Source organism: Oncorhynchus tshawytscha, linkage group LG12 (assembly GCF_018296145.1).
Source record: "Oncorhynchus tshawytscha isolate Ot180627B linkage group LG12, Otsh_v2.0, whole genome shotgun sequence".
NCBI classification, from domain to species: Eukaryota; Metazoa; Chordata; class Actinopteri; order Salmoniformes; family Salmonidae; genus Oncorhynchus; species Oncorhynchus tshawytscha.
The window spans coordinates 54,087,017-54,106,410 of NC_056440.1; the positions used below are offsets into that span (position 1 = coordinate 54,087,017).

General features: G+C 44.2%; 1 protein-coding gene across 5 annotated transcripts in view; it reads left to right on the forward strand.

Moving 5' to 3' along the window:
• The window catches only part of LOC112232296 (serine/threonine-protein kinase BRSK2-like), a 162,681-nt gene that overhangs the window by 95,337 nt on the left and 47,950 nt on the right, over positions 1-19,394 (forward strand). For all 5 annotated transcript variants that reach the window (XM_042330748.1, XM_042330751.1, XM_042330749.1 and 2 more), the window contains exon 3: positions 17,830-17,915. In XM_042330748.1, the coding sequence (XP_042186682.1) occupies positions 17,830-17,915 (86 nt within the window). The remainder of the gene's footprint in view (positions 1-17,829; positions 17,916-19,394) is intronic.

A 19,394-nucleotide genomic window follows, 5' to 3' on the forward strand; every position in this document is an offset into this window, starting at 1 on the left:
CCCTTCTTGCCTTGTCTCTCGGGCTCGTTCACAGCTTTGTGGGAGTTACCTGTGGCGCTGATGTTTAGGCCGAGAGTATGTATAGTTTTTTTGTGTGCTCCAGGGCAACGGTGTCTAGATGGAATTTGTATATGTGGTCCTGTCAACTGGACCCTTTTTGGAACACCATTATTTTTGTCTTACTGAGATTTACTGTCAGGGCCCAGGTCTGACAGAATCTTTGCAGAAGATCTAGGTTCCCTCTCTGGCCTCTGTAGCAGCATTAGCATGGCATTTGCACGTGTTTGTGTGTGTGTGTGTGTGTGTGTGTGTGTGTGTGTGTGTGTGTGTGTGTGTGTGTGTGTGTGTGTGTGTGTGTGTGATCCTAGATTGAGGGTGTGTGTGTGTAACAGCTGAAGACAGTCTGAGCACCAGAGACTTGACATTTAGAGATCGGAGGAGATGAGATGTTGCAGAAACAGAGTTCACCACCTAACATCATCACCAGCACCATTCTGAGATAATGATGTCATCCCTGGCATTTAGACTAAGAATATCGAGTGAGATTAGACTCATAATCATTGCAAATTATACAATATAACTGTTCTATACATTTACAATAATCTAATCTCACTCCATAGAAGAACTTCCTACTCTGCTCTATGAATATAGCGGTACTATACTGCAGCCAGGTCACACCAGATCCACTGCGGTATTAGACGGATTGGGATAGAGGAAGGGCTTAAACCGCGAGCTACGACTCCTACTTTCACTTCACCCATAGACATTTATTCTTGCCCCCCTGGACAAATCTTGTATAATGACGCTTCACTTCATCAGTGACACAAGCTGTGGGGTTAGAACATACACAGAGGTGTGGATGTCCATTGATGTTCCACACAGGTGTGGGCACAGGCACACGGATGTGCGCACACACTTACTGTACAGTGTCAATTGTATTTTGTGTGTGTGTGTGTGTGTGTGTGTGTGTGTGTGTGTGTGTGTTGTCCCTGGGCCCAGCAAGGGCTCTGGCATCAAGTCTTAAATCCTCACATTTCTAAGCCAGCAAGATGGTGGAGACGGGAGGGAGGGAAAGGGAGACAGTCAAGGTGGTAGGGATGGATGGGGTGTGGAGAATGGAGGGATGGTGGCAGGGATGAGGAGAGGGGGGCTAGGGGCTGTTAGAGGACCACCTGGTGAGACCAGATAAATGTAGAAAATATGACATGATAGCAGAAAATTGGTTGTGTGAGACAGAGAGAGGGGGATGTATGTGTTTATATATAATAGGAGAAGCCACTGGAGAGATTCTCTTGAGTCTGATGGCCTTGAGATAGAAGCTGTTTTTTAGTCTCTCGGTCCCAGCTTTGATGCACCTATACTGACCTTGGCTTCTAGATGGTAGTGGGGTGAACATGTCGTGGCTTGTGTGGTTGATGTCCTTGATTATCTTTTTGGCCTTCCTGTGACATCGGGTGCTGTAGGTGTCCTAGAGGGCAGCTGGTTTGCCCCCGGTAATGCTTTGGTAAGACCGCACCACCCTCTGGAGAGCCTTGCGGTTGTGTGCAGTGCATTTGCCTTATCAGGCGGTTTTACAGCCCGACAGGATGCTCTCAATTGTGCATCTGTAAAGGTTTGTGAGGGTTTTAGGTGACAAGCCAAATTTCTTCAGCCTCCTGAGTTTGAGGAGGCGCTGTTGTGTTCATGGACCATTTCAGTTTGTCCTTGATATGTACGCCAAGGAACTTAACATGTTCCACCTTCTCCACTGCTATCCCATCAATGTGGATAGGGGGGTGCTCCCTCTGCTGTTTCCTGATCATTTCCTTAGTTTTGTTGACATTGAGTGAGAGGTTTTCCTGACACCACACTCCGAGTGCCCACACCTCCTCCTTGTAGGCTGTCTCGTCGTTGTTGGTAATCAAGCCTACTAGTGTTGTGTTGTCTGCAAACTTGATGAGTTGGAGGCGTGCATGGCCATGCAGTCGTGGGTGACCAGGTAGTACAGGAGGTGGCTGAGCACGCAACCTTGTGGATCCCCAGTGTTGAGGATCAGTGAAGTGGAGTTGTTTCCTAACTTTAGCACCTGGAGGCGGCCCGTCAGAAAGTCCAGGACCCATTTGCAAAGGGCAGAGTTCAGACCCAGGGCCTCAAGCTTAATGATGAGCTTGGAGGGTACTATGGTGTTGAATGCTGACCTGTAGTCAATGAACAGCATTCTTACATAGCTATTCCTCTTGTCCAGATGGGATAGGGCAGTGTGCAGTGCGATGGCGATTGCATGATCTGTGGACCTATTGGGGCGGTATGCAAATTGAAGTGGGTGTAGGGTGGCAGGTAAGGTGGAGGTGACATGATCCTGGACTAGTCTCTCAAGGCACTTCATGATGACAGAAGTGAGTGCTACGGGGCGATAGTCATTTAGTTCAGTTACCTTTGCTTTCTTAGGTACAGGAACAATGGTGGCCATCTTGAAGCATGTGGGAACAGCAGACTGGGATAGGGAGAGATTGAATATGTCAAATAACACACCAGCCAGCTGATCTGTGCTTGCTCTGAGGACGAGGCTAGGATGCCGTCTGGGCCGGCAGCCTTGCGAGAGTTAACACGTTTAAATGTCTTACTCACTTCGGCCACGGAGAAGGGGAGGGAGGGCCCGCAGTCCTTGGTAGTGGCACACGTCGATCGCACTGTATTATCCTCAAAGAGGGCAAAAAAGGTGTTTTGTTTATTTGGAAGCAAGATGGTGGTTTCCGTGACGTGGCTAGTTTTCTTTTTGTAGTCCATGATTGTCTGTAGACCCTGCCACATATGTCTCATGTCTGAGTCGTGAATTGTGACTCCACTTTGTCCCTGTACTGACATTTTGCTTGTTTGAATGCCTTTCGGAGGGAATAACTACACCGTTTGTATTCGTCCCTATTCCCAGTCACCTTTCCATGGTTAAATGTGGTGGTTCGCGCTTTCAGTTTTGCGCGAATGCTGCCATCGATCCACAGTTTCTGGTTAGGGTAGGTTTTAATAGTTACAGTGTGTACAACATCTCCAATGCACTTCCTTATAAACTCACTCACAAAATCAGCGTAAATCGATATTATTCTCTGAGGCTGCCCGGAACATTTCCCAGTGAAAATAATTTTGAAGCGTGGATTCCAATTGGTCAGACGAGCGTTGAATAGTTCTCGTCACGGGTACATCCTGTTTGAGTTTCTGCCTATAGGACCAAAATGGAGTTGTGGTCAGATTTGCCAAAGGGAGGGCATCGCGGAAGTTAGAGTAGCAGTGATCTGGTGTATTGCCTGCACCAGTGCTACAATTAATATGCTGATAGAATTTCGGTAGCCTTGTTCTCAAATTTGATTTGTTAAAACCCCCAGCTACAATAAATGCAGCCTCTATGGTTTGCATAGAGTCCAGTAAAGTTCCTTGAGGGCCCTCGTTGTACCGGCTTGAGAGGGGATATACACAGCTGTGACAATAACCAACGAGAATTCTCTTGTCAGATAATATGTTCGACATTTGATTGTGAAGAATTCTAGGTCAGGTGAACAAAAGAACTTGAGTTCCTATATATTGTTTACAATTACACAATGAGTCGTTAATCGTGAAGCATACACCCCCGCCCTTCATCTTCCCAGAGAGATGTTTATTTCTGTTGGCACGACACATAAAGATTCCCAGTGGCTGTACCAACTCCGACAACATATCCCTTCTGTGAAACAGAGAATGTTGCCCTAATTTCATCTACCTTGTTATCTAGAGACTGGACATTGGAAAGTAATGTACTTGGAAGCGGTGGGTGGTGTGCACGCCTACGAAGTCTGACCAGGAGGCCGCTCGGTCTACCACTTCTGTGGCGACGTTGTTTTGGGTTGGCCTCTGAAATCAGATCCAAAGCCCTGGGTGGTGGTGCGAACAAAGGATCCGCATCGGGAAAGTCATCTTCCTGTTCGTAATGTTGGTAAATTGACTTCGCTCTGATATCCAATAGTTCTTCGCGGCTGTATGTAATAACACTCAAGTTTTTCTAGGGAAAAGGAGGATGAAATTAAAGAATACAGAGCCGTCTGTCCGCCACAGAAGAAAGCATCGGCCATTTCTTGATGAATCACAGCTGACCTTAATCTGCTTACCATGACATGACCAAGACAGCACCATCACTTCCCCTCTCTCTCTTTCTCTCTCTCTCTCTTCCTCCAATTCAATTCAATTCAATTCAAAGGATTTATTGGAATGGGAAACATATGTTTATGTTGCCAAAGCAAATGAAATAGATAATAAACAAAAGTGAAATAAACAACCAAAAATTCACAATAAACACAAAGGTTCCAAAGGACTAGAGACATTTTAGATGTCATATTATAGCATTTAAAATGTCTCTATTCTTTCGGAACTCTCCCTCCCTCCCCTTTCCCTATCTCTCTCTCTTGTGCTATCTCGCAATCTTTCTCTATCTCTCTGAACGCCCCCCTCCTTTTCTCATTTTTTCTCTCTCTCTCTGTATGATTATGCTATAATGTATTCTGTGTGATGTAGTCATCATCATTGCGGCTGGGAACAGGGGAGACGCTCAAGCTAGCCCGTCACCTCCAGAACTCTCATATGAGAATGAATGGCCTTCATATGCTCTCTCCCCAGCCCTGGCTAGTTATCATTTACACACCACGAGGAGACCTTGGAGTTACAGAGTGCAGACTAACTAACTATGAGTCATTTTTATTTCATATACGGTATTTGCATAGAATCACTTTGATTGGAAACCAGATGGAAACATACCAGTCAAACCGTAAGAAAGAATCCAAAGCTTTCAACGAGGGATTCCTATCAGTGATTGTTTAACATGACACTATGTCGTGACAATCATATGGCGGTCTTCTATCTGAATGAGTGTTGCGTGACTGCATCAAATACCCACTATTCCCAATATCTTCCTGGAACATCCTCCAGCCAACTCACATCACGCCAACACAGCATGACTCGGATTGCAGTCCGCAGCTCGTCGCCTCATTCAAAACTAAACACCCCATCCTCTCTCTCTCTCTCTACTCTTACAGTAGGCTGTCCTCTCAAAGGTCATTGGAGAAGGAGGTCCAGGGGAGGGACCTTGGATCCTCTCCTCCAATGTGCTTTGATACAAATTGAGGAAAAAAGGACTGGGGAAGCAAGGATTTGACAGTTAGTTATGTTTTCGGACTCAGCCCTTGTTATCACAGCAACAGATGGTGGTTTGATTTCTGAGCGGATGTTCCAATTGACTTCCCTCTCCATGGCCCTCAGCTCCGTATCGCATTTCAATTAACGTGGGATTTGGAAGAGCTTCAAACGAGCGTCTCCCCAATCAATCCTGATAACTCATTAAGAATGCTCAAGCCCACGCAGAGCTAGGCCATTGATTTGTCAGGAGAGGCTGGATGGTGTGATTATTGGATGGGTCCGTGTGTGTGCTCGCCCTATGTGTGTTGTGTGTGTTTGCCCCTGAGTAACTTTCAGAGGATGCAGGGAGATGAATGTCGGTCAGTTTGGCCTTCCTCTGACATCTTTGTGTGAGCGAGAGAGTGGGTGTGAGTGAGTGCGTGTGTGTGTGTGTATTCCTCTGTCGTAGGATAGCCAGTAAAATGATCTGGTCATTGGCACTGTGTTGACCGAGGAGCAGCCTGTTTGATTCAATGATGTGTGTTGTTGAGGATCTGTGAAAGTGTCATTGACTCACCTTGAACCCACACACTCTTCAACATATGACCTTAGTCTTTGTCCATCACACTGTAGAATACTTCTCTGAAGAGCAGGGCCATTGACACCATATCTCAATTATTCTGTAAATCAGGAGGAAGGCTTTCATCCATCTTTTCTCTCTTCCCACATAAGTAATTGATACTACATCGTTAGTAGTCCTCAGGGCCCACTAATGAACACATTACTGGTCCTCAGTGTAACTTTAATCTCTAGAGATCACTAGTTTTATTACAGGGCTGTCTGTAAATATCCTCTGACCACATACTTACACACACACACACACACACACACACACACACACTCAAGCACACATGCACGAAGACACACAAACACACACACTGATACTGCAGCAGACACACAGCTGTTCAGGATCAGTCCCTCTGTGGAGATGGTGAATGGGTGGGTGAGCAGATCTTCGCTCAGGGGCTCTCACAGCACCATCAATCAATTGATGAAGACCTCTCTATACAGTTCTCTCAGTTATTGTGTGTGTGCGTGTGTGTGTGTGTGTGTGTGTGTGTGTGTGTGTGTGTGTGTGTGTGTGTGTGTGTGTGTGTGTGTGTGTGTGTGTGCGTGCGCACATGCACATTTCATGCGTAGGGAGTTGGTGGGCTGTGTTAGGGAGATTACAGACTTCCTGTGTAAGAATTTCCCATTGATCCCAGTGCTCAGAACACTGCTAGTGGTAGAGAGGAAGAGCCTACACATTACCAGTCAATTAACATATGTGAGACACTGATTGCAGTGTGTGCGTGTGTGTGCGTGTGCACGTGCGTGTGCACGTGCATGTGAGAGAGAGAGAGTTTTGTGTAGATCTGCATTGTGCCTACCGTTATGCAAAACTAGACACAGATATGCAAACCATTCACACTGCACTCTCGTACACATCTATCTAATTGTTTAGATGCGTATGAGAGTGCATTGTGAATGGTTTTGCATATCTGTGTCTAGTTTTGCATGTGGATTTTTTTCTTAATGACTTTGTGTTGGTGACAATGAACATGTGTTAATCCCTCAGAGTTAATGCATAGAGACAGTAGCTAAATCCATGAGATAAGTGAGATCATTGGTGGTAATGGAGGTGACTGTAAAAACAGCAGTGCTTTATTAACACATTATTACCAGGGATTTGACTAGTATCTTTGAATGGGATCAAGTAGCCTATGCCGACCTGGCAGAATGATATCATGATGAGTTGCATCAATCCAGTGGGCATTTTGTTTTGAAAGCTTTGCAATTACATGAGTGCTACAGAAACATCGCTAACCAACGGTCTCTTGCTGGTTCCACCTGCATTCAATGGTAACTACACTCCAAAATCTAAATTTCTTACATTTTTTCCAGACCTCAAAAGTGGTCTCCTGATGCAGTTTGAGCATTGTTGTGGACTTAGATCATCTAAATATATATATATATATATAAACAGAATCATCTAAGAATCATCTGATGACTCTCATGCTGTCTCTGATTCTTAGATGATTCTGTTTTCACTGAATACTAACAGTCTGTTCGACTAATGATAGAGAGAGGGGAAAGAGAGGGACAAGGGATTGAGGGAATAGGGAAAGAAAGAGGGAAGGATGCAGCGAGAGGGGAAGAGAGAACATCTGCACTCCTTCAGCTCCTCTAAAGAAATGGGTATGACGCATGACACACAAACACACACACACACACATACACACTCACACACACACACACTCTCATACTCCTCACAGGGGGATGCCACTTGCGCCTTTGACGCGCTCTGTCTCGTTAGCACTGATTAGCCCAATCATGTACTACATTCATCCACAGCCAACTACACTACCCACAATTCCCTCTGGAATCCACAGGCCGTCTCAACCAATCAGAGCCTGAGATGCTGGGACTGGGACTAGGCCTACTATAGTCCACCAATCACATCTTATCAGCCTGAGTGGCACATTGTTTTATAACAACTGATTATAATGGTGAGAGACATGGTACCGACAGACATGGAAACTCTGCTCCTCTGCAACATTGCAGTATTTAGTTTTTTTTGTGTGTTATTTCTTACATTATTAGCCCAGAATGTTTTTTGTGTTATTACATACAGGCAGAAATAACTTTTGGATATCAGAGAGGCGGTAACTCGCCAGCATTACGACCAGGAATACGACTTTCCCCAATTGGATCCTTTGTTCGTACCCCCCAGGGAAATTGAACTTATCCCAGAGGCTGCTCCAAGATGCCACCGGCGGAGAAGAGGTATTCGAAGTGGACTTCTAGTCCGACTCGAGCGGAGTGCACACCATCCACCGCTTCCAAGTATATCACTCGCTAGTGTTCAGTCTCTGGACAATAAAGTAAGGTGAGGATCTCCTTCCAGAGAGACGTCATGGCTATCTCGAGATATACTGTCCCCGTCCATGCAGCCATCTGGGTTCTCAGTACATTGCACAGACAGGCGTAAAGAACTCTCCGGTAAGAAGAAAGACGGTGGTGTATGTTTCATGATTAACTACTCATGGTGTGATTGTGATAACATACAGAAACTCAAGTCCTTTTGTTCAACCGACCTAGAATACCTCACAGTAAAATGTTGACCAAATTATACCTCCCAGGAGAATTCTCTTCAGTTTTATTCACTGCCTTGTATATTCCCACTCAAGCCTATACCACGATAGCCTATACAACTCAAGCCTATACCACGATAGCCCTGAAGGAACGACACTGGACTTTATGCAACTGGAAACCACATATCCTGAGGCCGCATTTATTGTAGCTGGGGATTTGAACGAAGCAAATTTGAGGAAAACGTTACGGAAGTTCTATCAATCGCAATTCAACGGCTCAGACATGAGACGTATGTGGCAGGGTCTACAGACAATCACGGATTATAAATAGAAAACCAACCATGTCGCGGACATTGCTCGTCCAAATATTTATATATTCTTAATTCCATTCCTTTACTTTAGATGTGTGTGTATTGTTGTGAAATTGTTAGATATTATTTGTTAGATATTACTGCATTGTTGGAGCTAGAAACACAAACATTTCGCTACACCCGCAATAACATCTGCTAAACACGTGTATGTGTCCAATAAAATTTGATTTGATTTTTATTTGTAAGTATGAGGTCAATCAAAGTCGATTTCGTAGGGTCCTTTAAGTTTGGATGAGTAGGCTTTGTAATCAGCTGGGTCAAATTTAGATTAGTACAAAAATCCTTTAAACAGTCAGCATCCTGCGTCAACACCTCTGGGGTAGTAAAAATGGCAATTAAATCAGTGATGTCGTTCTTGGCGGAGGGTGGATGATAGATTCCTATAACTGGTATTGTTGAGTTTGAGCCCAACTGAAGACTCAATTCAAATTGTTTAGGACTGGAGGTAGCCTTTAACAGAGACACAGAAAGACGATTATTTGTGTAAATAGCAACACTACCACCGTTGACTTTCCTATCAGCCCTAAACACATTGTAACCATCATAGCAACCTCTGAGTCCAGGGTTTTATCAGTTAACCAGGTTTTAGATTTTAAAAATATGTATCACGGTCTGCCTTAGAGGCCCAGATCTTGACATGATCTATTTTAGGTAATAAACTACGAATGTACAGATGTAATAATGTCAAACATTTTCTGCATTTAAAATCACACAGAGTTTCAATACAAGTCAGATTACTTTTGCAATTTCAGCACAACAGTAGACTCAAAGAATGGAATATACCTAGTAGGAAAAGAAAACAAAGTAGGAATTGTAAGGACCAACGCTGGAGCCGAGAAGCAGGTACGGGGAGTTGACATTTAATTAGAAATAGAAAGAACAAGACAGGAGCAGCGTCAGCACACGGGTACACAAGGTCAAATGACAATTAATGCAGCAGCGGGGAACAGAGATGGGGAACTGACAAATATAGAGGAGGTAATAAACAGGTGATTGAGTCCAGGTGAGGTCCAATAATACGCTGATGCGCGTGACGGGGAATGGCAGGTGTGCGTACTGATGGTGGCAGGAGTGCGTAATGCTGGGGAGCCTGGCGCCTTCGCGCTCCAGGGAGGGAGAGTGGGAGCAGGCGTGACAGGAATAGCAATTACATTTCTCTGGTTAGCACCATTAGGCATGTCACCACTTTCAGATATGACATGTGGAACTCTCACAATGACCAAAGAGGAGATGGTAAAAACGGACTTACATGTAATGCCAATATTGTCCTCACATCAATTTAGTTGACCAAGAACCTTTCCGATGTTTGATGACAATAGCCAGGAGCCATTTTCACCTAGGTGAATTCTGTCTTCCACAAAGTAGCCAGGCCTATTCCAGGAGTCAAAATTGTCGACGAAGGACATGCATTAACCACTGCTGAAGAGACTAGAGATGGCTATCACAAATGGAATTGGGCCCGAGACGACAATTATATGTTCTGCTCATTTCTGAGCATTCTCCAAGAGCTGTAAGAAATGGTCTCTTAGCTTGACAGAACTCACACGCATAATATCATGAGACCCAATATGCAACACAACTGTTTTCAGAGCAGGAATCTGTTTCTTGATGGTGGGCATGACTTCTGATAAATCCAATGCCCTAGCTCCAGCAAAACAAAGTGTACGGGTATTTCGGACTTCCACCAATCTAACCACGGAGCTTCCCATAATAGTGGTTGATGGCTGTTTTTCATTTTGAGCCGGAGCCCTCAGCCCAACCCTAGCCCCACCAGGGGCTCCTCTAACTTACCCCCCACAAATGACAGGAATAGCAGAGCCCCCCGTAGACCCCGGTGAAGCTCGTCCTAATATTTATATATTTCTTGATTCCATTCTTTTACTTTTAGATTTGTGTGTATTGTTATAAATTGTTAGATTCTACTGCACTGTTGGGAACTAGGAACACAAGCATGTTGTTACATCTGCTAAATGTGTGTATGTGACCAATAACATTTGATTTGATCGGATATGAATGGTAGAAGCTTCTTACTGCACAATAAATCTTCTTGTGGGAGTTAGTCTTGGTACTGAACTGTGAAAATACATGATCATTTTCATCAGATGTTACACTATACTGTACACGCACCATGGTGTATGAAATATACCACGGCTGGTTTTATTCAAAGACACCATTATGTATGACACACACACACATTCTCTCAGGAGCCTACAGGAGCAGCTGTGGACCTGACAAGTTGTCTCACCTAATTTCTCTAAGGTCTGTTGTGTGACCGTCTCTTCCTCCATCGCCCCACTCCTCAACACTTTATTACTACACATTAACACACCATATGTGGAATAATTGAGCGTAATAAATTGCGTTGTCTGTCTCCATCTCTATGATAGGGTAGGGGGTGGGCGGGGGTTGTTTACCTTGTACATGGGTGAGTGTGTCACTGATCCAAGGAGATGGCTGGGTGGATGATGGGGGAAGGGACGAGGTCTTATTTGATATGACAGCAAAGGAATAGGATGCATCTCCATGCTTCTCTCCCCTTCACTACTCCATTCCGCCCTTTCATGCGCTTATCTCCGGATCCGCATTCCCCTTGTTTTCCATAATTGACTTGACAGGAGTGTTCAGAACCATACCAACCCCGCATATAATTTGGACAATTACAGTTCACGTGTTTGTTTATTAGCAATTTCAAACCCACTGTGCTGGATTTATAAATTCTATTTATAATTCTCTCACGTTTTAACCCCTAATCATCCTCTATACTTCCATACAAGCCTTTTAAATCGATTTTGGAATTTTCATTTATGATCTGGAAACCGCCCTTCTCTAATGATAGCCAAGTTAATCTAGCCATTACAGCTGCAATTTGGATGATTTTTTTTGTCATTGGTAGTAGTAAGTCAGTTGACCTTGAGTCTGTCTGTGGGAAAAGTGGGGGGTGTGGCAGGGTGGGTTTCCCTCGGGAAATGGTCTGGATAATCAGTCCTGTTTACTGGAATCATTCAATTTGGCAACCCTGACCAAGAATAATCTCTCATTGTACTGATCATTATTAGTTTATTTATTTATTAGTCAGCTGCGGGTGAGTCAACTGTGTGTGTGTGTGTGTGTGTGTGTGTGTGTGTGTGTGTGTGTGTGTGTGTGTGTGTGTGTGTGTGTGTGTGTGTGTGTGTGTGTGTGTGTGTGTGTGTGTGTGTGATCCTAGATTGAGGGTGTGTGTGTAACAGCTGAAGACAGTCTGAGCACCAGAGACTTGACATTTAGAGATCGGAGGAGATGAGATGTTGCAGAGACAGAGTTCACCACCTAACATCATCACCAGCACCCTTCTGAGATAATGATGTCATCCCTGGCATTTAGACTAAGAATATCGAGTGAGATTAGACTCATAATCATTGCAAATTATACAACATAACTGTTCTATACATTTACAAGAATCTAATCTCACTCCATAGAAGAACTTCCTACTCTGCTCTATGAATATAGCGGTACTATACTGCAGCCAGGTCACACCAGATCCACTGCGGTATTAGATGTTTTTCCAGGTCCCCAGGACTTCGGGAGATGTGTTGTGCATGAAATGTCAATATCATCCACTAGGTGCAATGCGAGTGCTTGTTACCATCTAGTAGACACTCGTTAGGGAATTGTGGATTGGGATAGAGGAAGGGCTTAAACCGCGAGCTACGAAATTCCGTTTGAACCGTTTCAAAAACCGTGCCTCCCTGGACAAATCTTGTTGTATAATTACGCTTCACTTCATCAGTGACACAAGCTATGGGGTTAGAACATACACAGAGGTGTGGATGTCCATTGATGTTCCACACAGGTGTGGGCACAGGCACATGGACGTGCACACACACTTACTGTACAGTGTCAATTGTATTTTATGTCTGTGAGTGGGTGTGAGTGAGTGAGTGAGTGAGTGTGTGTGTGTGTGTGTGTGTGTGTGTGTGTGTGTGTGTGTGTGTGTGTGTGTGTGTGTGCACACGTGCTGCGTGCCTACTGGTGTGGCATGGATATTCATAGATGTGTGTCTAATACATATTTTCTATGCATATATGGCTGCACATTTTTGTGACCTTCATGGTATGGAAATGCGTTCTTAATGTTGATTCCCACCAGACATGAGAGAGTGTGTGAAAGTGTGAGCTTACGTGGCTTCAGGTGTACACTATCCTCGTCGCTGATGCTTGCACCTATCATTCAAATCCCTGCCGTAAGCATAGCAATGTCGCTAGCACCTAGCGTTAGCATTCCGGTTGTAAACAGATAAACGTTACTAGCACCTAGCATTAGCATGCCTGTTGTTAAGGCCTTGATAGCATAGCACATCTGAGTGAGAGCCAGAGTGTGTGAAAGAGAGAAATAAGAGAATAAGAGAAAAGTTAGAGAGAGACAGTCAGAGAAAGGGACAGGAGGAAATTGAAAAGGAAACATTTTCATTTTGAGTGCTGCTGTAAACAAGAAACTCTCGCTCAGTCTCTCTCTCTCCTTCCCTCTGTCTATCACTCTCTCTCAGAATCTCTCTCTCCCTTCCTCCTTCCTTCATTCCCTGTCTGTGAGAGAAGGCAGAGAGAAGGAAGGCAAAAAGGGGGAAGCTGGCATGGCAGAGGGCTTGGTGGGGCCAGCCACTGGCCCAAAGCTTAAAGGGTTTCATTATTTATTTCCCTCTGCTCCAAGGCTCCAGCCCCGATCCCAGTGACTGAACCTTTGAAGATTGGGGGCTTTGATGGGAATAGAATTACGTTTTTGTTGGTTGCTTCTGTCCCCTGTGCCTCACTTTCCTAGTTCCTAACCCTCTTCCCTCGCCTCTCATCTTGTCTGTCTTTCACCCCTCTCCCCTTTCCCCCTTTCCCTGTGGGTGTGTCAGTGCCCCTTTGTTGGTATGTGGGTAAAGTTCTGGCACGCTGTCATTAGGAAAGGTAAAGTGGGTATGAAAACAGAGTACAGGATAGATCTGCTGCAAGATATCAGAGCAAGATAAACATACAACATGGGGAGGACAATGGCACACTCACATGAGGATTTCAGGACAATTGGGTACTTAAGAGAAATAGCACTTAAGGACTACATTGGGACACATCACCTTGCAGCAGCTCACAGCTGACCTAAGACAGTTAGGACCCATGGGCCATTACAAGTTATAAGTTATATATCAATAACAGTCACTAATTAATCATTACCTCACATCAATGATCATTCTGAACAGTCATAACCTTCTTGGTTCCGCAAGAACCCCAGCTTTGAGCATTATTCAGTACTACACAAATTGGTTGAATTATTTACTAGCTAACTAAATAATAACGACAAAGGTCCCTAGTAGACTGACAAGATATGATGGCTTATTACACAGAGATGGAGAAGGGTGTGGGAAAATAGACTGATAGAGGAAAAGGGACATTTATCATGGATAGATTTTAGGACTGTCCTCACATTAATCATATACCTTGCCCACGAACCGCCACTCATTTGGACTAAGAAATCATTTGGACTAATGAATGTATTTACGTGTTGAATGCCGTTCGTTCGTCGTTTATCTCGGTCGGAACCAAGCCCTCTCGGAAAGTTGTTTCGGTTAGCCTTTCCTGTGGGCTACATGTACATGCTCTAATTGTCATCCAGAGGTCACAATGTCCTTTTTTTTACCCAATTTCGTGGTAACCAATTGGTAGTAGTTACAGTCTTGTCTCGTCGCTGCAGCTCCCATACGGACTCAAGAGGCGAAGGTCGAGAGCCATGCGTCCTCCGAAACACAACCCAACCAAGCCAAACTGCTTCTTGACACAATGCACATCCAACCCAGAAGCCAGCCGCACCAATGTGTTGGAGGAAACACTGTACACCTGGCGACCTAGTCAGCGTGCACTGCGCCCGGCCCGCCACAGGAGTCGCTAGTGCACAATGAGACAAGGATATCCCTGCCGGCCAAACCCTCCCTAACCCGGACGACGCTGGACCAATTGTGTGTCGCCCCATGGGCCTTCTGGTCACGGCCGGCTCGAATCCAGAATCTCTGGTGGCACAACTAGCACTGCGATGCAGTGCTTTAGACCACTGCGCCCCCCTGGAGGCCAGATGTCTGGTCTCCAATGGGCTGTTTCCTAAGAACAGCTACTTAGCCATACCATGATTGTCTGAGAGGGGAGTTTTTGTCTCCTCTTCCTGGGGTAGATAGTCAATGTTCCAAACCACTTTACACACGCAGCTGCAGACTGGCGGTGACTTGGTCTAGTCTGGTGAGTTTATCTTCTTCACCTCATGTTGAGGTTAAGTTGTAACCATTTCAATGTGTGGACCATGGTCTCACGTCTTTCTGGTTTGATAGGTTCATTCTTAGCCAGTCCTTATAAGCACTCTGGTCAGAAAGGACAGTTCCATCACGCTGACAAGCTCTCTGACCTCACTCAGGGCATGGCTACTTAATGTGCAAAGGACATCAAAAACCATTATCTCATTAGACAACCAAAAGACATTCATATCTTAACAGAAATACTGTCATCATTATTCATATTAATTTCACATCAGAGTGGATGAAAACTTGACAGTCAAAGGAGGTTTCCTTCCTAAGTTACAGTATTTGGTTCATACAGTTTTTAATAACATCACAAAAAGACAAACAATATGACATTAGTTTTCTACATCTACCCACTGACCATTTCCCACATTCCCCATGTAAGAATTATTGTTCCATTATCCACTTTTGGACATTAGAGTTTTGTTGGCAAAAGTCTTCTGGAGACAAAGTTATTATTTTGGTTGATACTGAAGAGCCAAGAGAGAGTTCTCTCCTGCTTAATTTACGACCGGGTGTGTGGTCTCAAAACCCCCGCCATTCCCTCCTCCCCGCCTTTGCTGGTGGGAGAGGGTCTGGTGATTGTCAGCCATTGCCAAGCTGATCTGACCCATTGTGATCCTCACATGTAGTCATGACAACGTATTACTGTGTGTGTATGTGTGCCACCAAATCTGCATAGAACCCAACTTTAGAATCATGCATGCACACCATGATTTCATGATAGCTAATTGGCTAATTGGCTCACTGGGTCAAGATGCCATGGGTCATGGTGCAACAGGCAGCAATGTTTAGTCCTCTCTGTCCATCCAGATGTTCCACAAACTCTCAAGCAACTCTCATACGTTCTGATGCCAGGCTAGTATGACCTACTGGGTGTTGAACCCTGTGCCTCCAAACATGAAGACTTTCTTAGAACCATTGAGTTAAATCCCAACTCTGGCAGCTAACACAAGTCTCCAGAGCTCAGACAAGGTTAATAATCACACAATTGTGTAGTTCACTGAACCACCTCTGCTACACTAACGTATCAGATAACCTTTGTGTGTTCCAACATCATAGCCTAATAGTGCAGGAACAGCACTAATGATCAGCCAATGAGAAGTCCAGTCAATAGGACATTCGGTACAGAATTAACACAGGGTTAGTTTGATTAGCTGGAGCAGGTATTCCCACTGATACCACTCCACTGGTTACTGATTAATGACGTTAATAACGCTTATTCAATTCAATACTGATGACTTTAGGTGTTCTTTATTGACATTTGAAGAGGGATTGGACGGCACCAGTTTTGCAATATGAAAATGAAATAGCAGTTATTTGCCAAACCCAGCTAAATATTATAGAAATGTAGATGCAATCTCTACTGTACTGTAAATGCTAACGTGTGTAGATAATTGTGAATGCATTGTGTTTATTGTCTGTATTTATGGTTTATGGTACCTGTGTCTTTGGCTAACAAGACAGACCCTTTAATAAAGCAATTAGAGTGAGATTTATTGAGCGAAACCGTGGCCAGCTTCACCCCTCATGTTTTCACTGAGCTGGCATTTATACTGCTAGCATTTTGTAAATCCAGCTCAGCTTTCTGGACTGGAGGTGCTGTTGGTGGGGAGGGGGAACGGGGGAACGGGGGAACGGGGGAGGCGGAGGGGGGTGTGTGTGCTGTATGTGTGTCTGTGTGCATGTGTATGTCTGTCCTCCTGAGGTTTGCACTTGGCATCTTGTAGGTAGATTTGGTCATTCTGCAGCTACTGCAACATATTAACATATTCATCTAACTCATGTACTGTTTAGGTAATTTAATGGTTAGCAAATGTCGATCTATGTTTATAAGCATAAAGTGTACTACCCATTGAGTTGCCATTACCCATGTAATGTGATCTCTCAAAGTAGGAGGTGTAACATTGGTTTGAATCATGACGCTTTATTGACTTTGACAGTATCACACAAAATGGAGGCTGCCACACGACATTCATGATGATGTCAGTACGGGCTAACTGTTCATGGCACAAATGGTACACAAACAGTAGCTGTTTTGTCTGGATGTTTGGAGGCTAAAAAAAATGCAGTTGACATTTTATTATTGGTCACTAATGTGCCTCGTCATTATGTTTTTTCTTTTCTGTGACTATGTAGGCGTACTGTTTGTGAAAGAACATGACACAAATGTCTGTAGTAGCTGTACAGACCACACAGTATTTGTGAGTCACATGGTGTGTGGCCAAAATAACCCAATGTTCTATGCAAGGAACATATGTACTGTACCTTTCTATCACATCAATAAACCTACCTCAAGTTTAGTCCAAGGTCCATTGGAAAATGTTACCACATTATCAGGTGGAGGTTCTGTACCTTTTGACCTTTTCCACAGTGTGAAAACAGGTAGTTGAAATGTCCCCACCTATCTGCTGTGTCGTGGTGTATTACGATAGAGTAATATCAGATACCAGTGTGTGATTAATGAGTTAAATTTGCTGGTGTGTGGTTGCGTTGTGGCAGGAGCAGGACCTTAACAAGTGGTAGCCATGTCGCTGTTCCCGCAGGCCCTGGCATGGACCCAAGCTGCCAGGCTAGACATGTGCTCTGGCACTGCCAGTCAGTCTCTTATTCCCACCACTTCTCGCTGTCTCCGGTCTTTATTTTTCTCCTATGTACTCTCCCTTTCCATTCCTCTATGCTCTCTCTTTGTGTCTGCACGTTCTCCTCTTCATTGTTCAGGCCCTAGCACCAAATAGTTTTTGTTGAGTGGGCTCCAATGTTAAAGATCTCATGGATAGTCAGTACTTGCATTACATCCATCTAGGAGCTATGCAGTTTAAAAACATTTTTTTAGGGCCATTCCATAAGTACTTTGAATCACACACTAATATTATTCATTTCTCCTCATTTTCTCTCTTTTTTTCTCTTTCTGCAGGTGGAGCGAGAGATAGCCATTCTGAAGCTCATAGAGCACCCTCACGTTTTAAAGTTGCACGACGTCTACGAAAACAAGAAATATTTGTAAGTGTCCTTTCCAAAAACTATTTGGTTCACTGAAGCGCTGTAACAAATGTGCTTCCCTTAAACTGTTAAATTGCATATTTGGAGAAGCACCAATGCATAGCAACACGCTAGCAAACAAGCAAGGCAGGCTGAAAATCACTTGAGCAAACAAGAAATACAAGCTGAAAATCACTTGAGAAATGTATTTTCCAGGGCCATTCTGACACTGGCATGTAATGTTTCATTGGGTCTCCCTCAGTTTTAGCTGCCTATTCAGAAGCCTGTGGGTTTAATGTAGATCCATATGTTATCCTATGTATTAATCTTTCCTGTGTCCCTGCTCCAATGGCTCTGCTTAATGCACTATTCAATAATTGTTAAAGTCGCCAGCGACGACTGGTGTGGGAATTTGTTTCCCTAATATTCCGATGACACAGACGAATCGCCGACACGGACGCAAAGTGTTTGCCTCGGATACATTTTCCCACTCACAAATCATGTGTGAATGTGTTCCTAATTTAACTAGCGTTGACAGGTCCCTTAATCTGCTAATAAATCAGGAAGTGTTGTGAGTGGGAGAGAGGGGGGTTGTGGGAATGTGGAGTATCCTGCTACAATAGGGATACCACAGTGTGTCTTCAGTGCTTTCTCACAGATCTAGCACAGTAACTACCGCAGAAAGTACCACAAGAGTTACCACATATACTCTCACAGTAGCAACCGCTGTAGATACAACTATAGAGGAGAGGAACTTCTATGGATCGAAGACCAATGCTCCAAATGTTAGAAATACATATTAACACTTGAGGGTGCACTAAAAGCAGTGGTTTCAGGATCAACATTAATTAATGATTGGGTGTGCCCCATTAAATGACTAAAATGTCAATATAATGTAAATGTGTAGTCAGCTTGTGCCAGCTTGAGGCTAGCTGTTCCTGGCCTTTCACTACAAGCAGTCCGGGATCTTGTAAACTAACTTTGTAATACCTATCCAGAGACACATCAAATTAAATTGTATTCGTCACATGCGCCGAACACAGTGAAATGCTTACTTACAAGCCCTTAACCAACAATGCCGGTTTAAGAAAAATAAGTGTTGAGTAAGAAATAGTTAAGTAAAAAATAACAAATAAATAGAGCAGCAGTAAAATAACAGTAGCGAGGCTGTATACAAGGGGTATGGGTGCAGTCAATGTGCGGGGCACAGGTTAGTCGAGCTGGTAAGAAGCCTTTTGGACCTAGACTTGGTGCTCCGGTATCGCTTGCCATGCGGTACTGTAGCAGAGAGAACAGTCTATGACTAGGGTGGCTGGAGTCTTCGACAATTTTTAGGGCCTTCCTCTGACATCGCCTAGTATAGGTGTACTGGGCCATACGATCTACATCACTGCCTGGTATGGCAACTGCGGTCGGAGGCCGAGCAGTTGCCATACCAGGCAGTGATGCAACCAGTCAGAATGCTCTCGATGGTGCAGCTGTAATAATTTTTGAGGATCT